Source organism: Mytilus galloprovincialis, chromosome 9 (genome assembly GCF_965363235.1).
Source record: "Mytilus galloprovincialis chromosome 9, xbMytGall1.hap1.1, whole genome shotgun sequence".
NCBI lineage: Eukaryota > Metazoa > Mollusca > Bivalvia > Mytilida > Mytilidae > Mytilus > Mytilus galloprovincialis.
In genome coordinates, this window is record NC_134846.1 from 38,378,117 (window position 1) to 38,385,211 (window position 7,095).

The 7,095-nt window shown below is 32.0% G+C and overlaps 1 protein-coding gene across 1 annotated transcript; it reads left to right on the forward strand.

Annotated features, from left to right (window-relative positions):
- Positions 1 to 4,726: 4,726 nt before the first annotated feature.
- Positions 4,727 to 6,791, forward strand: LOC143046786 (RYamide receptor-like). The gene is made up of 2 exons (XM_076219860.1): positions 4,727 to 5,678; positions 6,271 to 6,791. Exons 1-2 carry the CDS (start codon positions 4,878 to 4,880, stop codon positions 6,625 to 6,627), a joined length of 1,158 nt encoding a protein of 385 aa, XP_076075975.1. The 5' UTR covers positions 4,727 to 4,877; the 3' UTR covers positions 6,628 to 6,791.
- The last annotated feature ends 304 nt before the right edge of the window (positions 6,792 to 7,095 follow it).

Consider the following 7,095-nt stretch of genomic DNA (forward strand, 5'->3'; position numbering starts at 1 on the left):
CACATTAACGATATAATATAGCCCCAACTTTCGTTTTTTTTTATAGATGTATAAACAATTTAATATCATTAAAGATACGCTTTTAACTAAACCAGATTATCATTTCGACAATCTATGATGTTCTACACCACACAATTGGGAGTTTACAGCATAATACAGATTTGATATAAGTTTGGAACTCTAACACGAGTCCGAATACGAGTCGAAATAAGACTATTTAAATGATTTGGGCGATCTCAAAGTAATAACATTATTGTTAACATTGTACATAATAATAGTATCACTCTGGTTGTTTCCGACTAATGGCAAAAACTTGAAATCAACAAACTTTAGATTGGCCTTTCAGTGTGTTAAATGGAAGCCTCCAACGAGTTCGAATGACGTTTTAACCTTTCAATGCGTCAATAACATGTTCAACAGAAGATCGGCAAAACAGTTTCACCTGCAGCTAGCCAGAGCAATATGAATAGCAATCCTGCTAAAAATGTAAGGGTTAAGTCATTCTCTTATTGAGCGGTTTAGAAATTAAACAATGTCTATCACATGTAAAAGCTACTATGGCGAATGCCCTTTGCAAGTTGAAAATAATGTAAAACAGGGCATTTGTATGATCCCATCATCCAATGTTAATAAATGATAAACAGTAATTGAAATGCATATAAAGGTCATCAGAATGTCACTGATTGATAGGTTTGCAATGGAAAAGTTTTTAACTGTTTGCAGACCTTTTACATCACATACAGTATAACAAATGATGATATTCCCGCAAAAAATAATCATCTTCGGCTGTCACCGGACGGTCATATACAAATTGGTCCAAAAGAGATTTATTAAACAATGTCAATTCACAATGACTGCAGTTCATAGCACTTCTTTGTATTAATCTGTACTTTATCTTATCCTGACCTTTTTCAAATACGAAGTTTTGTAATCAACTGTTCAATGAAATATTAACTTGATTCTTGACGTGTAATATTGTATGATAAGTTTGCTAACTTTAAATATCAAAAGGTTCGAAAAACAGCAACCCAAAGTGTGAATTGATATGAGGGTGTCTAAATGACAAGACAGTTTGACTTCGACAAACACCAGATTTTAAAATTTAATTTTGATAATTAAACTACATGAAATTCTCAATATGTCTGAAAATGAAGATAGATGTAGGAAGATGTGGTGTGAGTGCCAATGAGATAACTCTCCATCCAAATAACAATTTAAAAAAAGAGTAAACCATTATAGGTCAATGTACGGCCTTCAACACGGAGCCTTGGCTCACACCGAACAACAAGCTATAAAGGGCCCAAAATAACTAGTGTAAAACCATTCAAACGGGAAAACCAACGGTCTAATCTATATTAAATAAACAAACGACAACTACTGTACATCAGATTCCTGACTTAGGACAGGTGCAAACATTTGCAGCGGGATTAAACGTTTTAATGGATCTAAACCTTCTCCCTTTTTCTGAAACAATAGCATAACATCACAACATACATAGAAAAACACATGCTTCTTTTCTTTTGCTTTTTCAGAAGTTTTGGTCATTGTGCCTTTTCACCATTTCGTTCGTATGTGACGTCATGGTTATAACTTTTTGCGTTCAGGCCTGGTTTGTCACTGAGTCGGGCGTGTCTATTTTCTGTGTTGGTCTTCAATGTATTATGTATTCGGGTTCCGTTTTCTGTAATTAGTTAAGACGTCAGTTTTATGATGTAAATCTTTTATATTCATTTGATTAAATTTACTGTTTGCAATAGCATAAATTGTTCTATATAATAAGGATGTTCTTATCACAAGCAGAAAACCCTAGCCGTATTTGGCACAACCTTTTTCAACTTTTGATCCTCAGAGCTGTACAACTTTTTAGATTTATGAGTTTTGAACAGCGGTATACTACTGTTGCCTTTATTTGGTGTGTACTTTTGTCCATATGAATACAAAACAACTCGGCAGTAGAGTTGGTGTATCTTCTTATGGTTCCTATAATTTTTTCTAGTTTCCGCGCACATATCTTCTCTTTTTATTATTTGCAAGTTATTTCATGTTCATTTATCGCGAAGCTGTCACAAAGTTAATATTCACAACTCCTGTAATTTGCTGTCAAATGCACTTCTAAAGCAACGCAACTCCTGGTTTTGAATTGAAATTCGCATTATCCAATTACTTTGTCCTAATGTTATCTGTTTAATAACGAAATAAGCCTGCGTTTATTGTTGCTCTTGATTTATCATTCAATGTCTTCTTCATTGATCATTCAATCTCTGATTGATTTAACTGTTTGAATTTTATTAAAGCTAGTTTAAGATTTTTATACTTTTTTTGTACAATGAGACACCATTGACACACGGCTCCAGAACAATATTTGTTAATACCAGTTTAATGTCGATGAAAGACTTTATTGTTTGCAAATTTACAATATCCAGTCACCTAATAAAGTATGACGAAGACAGAATATATCAGTTTAAGTGATGTCAGAATCTAGCATTTCAGTAACGGATCATCATAGTTCTTTGTTCATTTATGTTATTGGCATTTTATTAGTATTTTTGTTACTTATTCTGACATTTTAACTGTGCAATTGATGTGATTTTGTTTATTCTACATAGGCCAGAGGTAAAGGGAAGGGTTAAAATCTCACATTGTATGTATAAAAGAGGATAAATTGAAAATAAACTGTCAACGCCATGGTTAAAAAAGAACAAGACAAACAATAGTACACAAAACACAACATATAAAAATAAAGTCTAACCAACACGAAGCCCGCCGTATTTTTTGCGCCTGTCCTGAGTCAGGAACCTCTGGTCTTTGTTAGACTGTTTGTATTTTAGTTAATTTTTTACATTTTGGAGTTTAGTGTAAAGTCATTTTTCACTGCATAAGTACACATTTTGTTGAAGGGCCAGATGAAGCCCGCCTTCCGTTGTGTAATTTTCTCGCTATGTTGATGACCAATTGGTTGTCTACGGTTCTTTTCGGCTCTTTGGTCTAGTTGTTGTCTCTTTTTGACGCATTTCCATTTTTGCTTCTCAATTATTTTGTGACAAATATGTATTTGTTTTTTCAATTGTTTTTCTAACGAGACAGCGTGATCGATACTTCCTTCAGTTGATAATATTGTCATATTTTCTTTTTCCTTTGTTTTGGGTTTATGCTAATTATTTATTGAATGTGAATATATGCACATATTGAAATTAGTAATTGTATTGTAATTAAAAGTGATAAATTCAAGTGCTGTGCATACATCGAAGTACTCTATTGATGCATATTTCTATGCACAGACAATTTGATCCTTGTCAATACGATAACTATTTATCTAGAGCTAGTGGAAATTACATTATAATAGTAATCTACAGACCTGTAGATATTTAAATTCACGTCATTTTGAATTCTTGTGGATTGTTGTTTAATAAGCAACTATACCACGTCTCTTTATTCTTTAAAGCAATATTTCTTTTTTTAAACTTAAATTGTCAAATTCTGTAATGTTTGATATGAATACTTTACAATAATCAGGTAGAAAATATTTCAAATTTCGAAAATGTACGTATGTTCTTACTATCACGTCATTAATTTTAATTTTTCACTAAGTTTAATTGAAACAGGCAAGTTATAGTTTGTTTTTCGGACATCATGCGTCGACAAAACAGATGGTGTTATAAAAATTAACATGTCTTGCTACAATATTTAGTTTGTCGAACCCTGTGCTTTTTTTTGTATCAATTTTCTTGGAATCTAGACAATTTTGTCAATTTTCTCTATTTTTGGTAAGTGTAGTATACATGTAAATGTCAATGATTCATAAAATAATTTCTAACAACACCGTTCTATTCCTCTAGATCTTCTTCCCATGTCTTCTTATTATATTAAAAGACGTTTTTTTGGTCCAGACTATGCCCTTATCGCACCGATTCCCCTGGCTATTTTAGTCTCTTTTTGTCTAGTGTTTTTTTTTTTATTTTGTCATTTAATTTAGGTCTCTCTGTTTTTAATTTTCTTTGGAGTTCGGTATTTTGTTATTTTACTTTTTATAGCGGTTCAGAAAAGGAAAACATAAATGCCGATAACAAGTTACGGATACCACTGGAAATTCCCTTTGATATATGTTTAAGGATTACAGAGCATACGCATTATCCGGGCACCATGGGATTCCTCATAAGAATACAAAAGTCATGTACTCGATTATGCATCATTACCATTCACATTTGTAAGTGCGTTTTGATGAACGTGAATCTAAATTAACTTCAGATTTAGGATCTTATCAATCTAAATTTCATTATAATTCATGTAACATGTTTAAGAGAGGCGAAAATGACATTCAAACTCATAAGTCGAAAATAAACAAACAATACATTTCTATGTGTTTTTCAATGGATCCCAGTTTAAACCGATTTAGTTTCTACCTGTAAATCTAAAATACTTGTAAGGTATTATCTCGTTAGTTGAAGACAAGCTTCATTTTTTTTCAAATTATTGACATCACAAGAGAAAACGCTGTTAAACACATCTCTCTCCCTATTAATAAGAATACAAAAAAAATATATAAAAATAAAACACATTAAAACAAAATAAAAGTATTCCTCAACTTTTCGAAGATTTTCCAACAAAAGGAAAAAACATGAATAAATACAACAAATAAACAAGAAAAAAAAACAACAGCCAAATAAAACACGATTGGTAAAACACTATGATAATTGACGTCATTGGAATGGCACCTGCTGCACAGTTGAAATGTAATTGATCAATTAACACTTTGAGTTGTAGTATTATAACTTCTAGAGTCTACAGTAACCTGTTACTTCTGACATGATCACAGCCAACACATCACGTTTAGAATTCCGTTAACCTTCCAACCACAGGACGTTGGCAGTGAATCAGGAATGTCAAAGACAAATAGCCCTATTATGCATTGTAGTGGATGTAATTTGACATTGTTGAATAAATCGTTTTGGGATCAGTTTACTTATGATAATCCAGGAACGACAGAAGAGGATGTACTTTTTGAAAAGTATCAGCTACCGTGTTCATTTATTGCTCCTTTGGTGTTCCTATATGGAGTTGTGGTTGTCATTAGTTTTTGCGGGAATATCGTCGTGTTTTGTACTATATGTGATGTTAAAGGTCTACATACAGTTACAAACTTTTTCATTGCAAATCTATCTATCAGTGACATTCTGATGACGGTTCTCTGCATTCCGACTACTATTGTAAGCGATATCATTTTTAAACATTGGGTGATGGGATCATTCATGTGTCCTGTGTTACATTATCTTCAACTTGTCGTTGTTATGCAAAGGGCATTCGCAATGGTAGCTATTACATGTGATCGACATTTTTTAATGTCTAATCCACTCAAAAAGAGAATGACTAAACCTACAGCCAGATTGTTAGTTATTTTGCTCTGGGTAGCTGCATGTATAATTGCATTGCCAACAGCCATGTTTTCTCAAATTCACTATTTACAGTATGAGCCAGGATCTTACGGGCTCTGCATAGAAATTTGGGAAACCCATAGACTTCGAAATGCCTATAGCATTATAATACAACTACTACAGTATGTTATTCCATTAATTATAATGATATGTGCATATATTCACATTGGATACATGATTTGGATAAAACCAACACCTGGTGAGGCAATTAAAGAAAGAGATAAGAGAATTGCATTATCTAAAAGAAAAGTAAGTTAATTGGCATAATATTGATTAAAAAAAACAAAACATTGACTTATTGATAAATTGTTCTTCAAAATTATTCAATTTTTTGTTTTGCATTTTAATTTCATACACGATTTGTCAGCAGTAGAATTGTTTTAATAATAACTAAATTGATTTATACAAATTGAACTTTCACTTAAAAAATAATGCACTGCATGAACAATTTTAATCAGACCTGTAAGATCAAACATACATGGTTAAACCATAAGTACAAAGCATACTCAGAATGTGCATAAAAACTCCGAATTGGGATGAAAATAAATTCGTTTGGAATAAAAAGTAAAATCACAAAAATACTAAACTCCAAGGAAACTCAAAAAAAGGAAAGTCGCTAATAATCTCATTGTTTTAAGGAAGAAATTTCATACTGAATACCTAACAAATATTTTACAAGTTTGTTGATCATTATTATAAAAAAGTTTGATTTATCTCGCTATAAGACTTAAAATATCACATTTGTTTAATACAACTTTATAATTCACAATTAAATATTGTTTCATTTATACATGTTAACATGCAATTGTTTTGTTTTAAGATATAGTTGATTTCTTTACAGAGTTTGAAAATGTTATTCACATTGGTATCCGTCTACGCAATCACATGGCTTCCGATTCATATCATTACAACCATTGCCGATCTTAATCCAACGTTATATGATCATCGATTTGCTCACATACTGTGGTTGTTTTTTCATTGGCTGGCATTTAGTAATACTGGCATCAATCCAATGGTGTATTGTTGGGTCAACAAGGCATTTCAGAAAAAGCTAAGGCTACTATTGCATTTGCCTGTTGGTAATCGAAGAAAATCATACAAAGAACAAAAAGGATATCGTCTTTCAAACGGCAAATGTTTTTCCAAAAGAAGAAGAGAAGCATTCAAAGAGAAGAAAAAAGAAACTGTAATTTCTTAGAGGGTGTGTTTCCAAATTAGAAGTCATCAGTTATTGTCAAACTTATTCTGAAAGAAGCAGAAAATTCTCTACCTTGAGTTATGTTCCAGTACAGTCCACTGCATTTTGTAATATATTTTCCATTTATGTATATCTGTTAATTATGAGTTCGGAAATAAAAAAAAAATCACCAAGTAAACAGGTCTCTGACTTTCTATCATGTATATTATTTTATTTTAGTTTTGATGCATTACAGTTATAATAGTCAGCTGCAAGTAATGACTTATATGTAAATTGATGATTCTTACCTTAGGAAAACGCGGCTTGAATAAAATTGAGAATGGAAATGGGGAATGTGTCAAAGAGACAACAACCCGACCAAATAAAAAACAACAGCAGAGGGTCACCAACAGGTCTTCAATGTAGCGAGAAATTCCCGCAGTTATTGATATATATATATATACAGACCTTTTATACAAATGCAGGACA

What these genes read in the sequence shown, in the direction of transcription:
- LOC143046786 (XM_076219860.1), top strand. Translation starts at nt 4,878, where the DNA reads ATGTCAAAGACAAATAGCCCTATTATGCATTGTAGTGGATGTAATTTG. An exon ending in TTGCATTATCTAAAAGAAAA is followed by an intron (nt 5,679 to 6,270) that starts GTAAGTTAATTG and finishes ATTTCTTTACAG; the next exon opens with AGTTTGAAAATGTTATTCAC.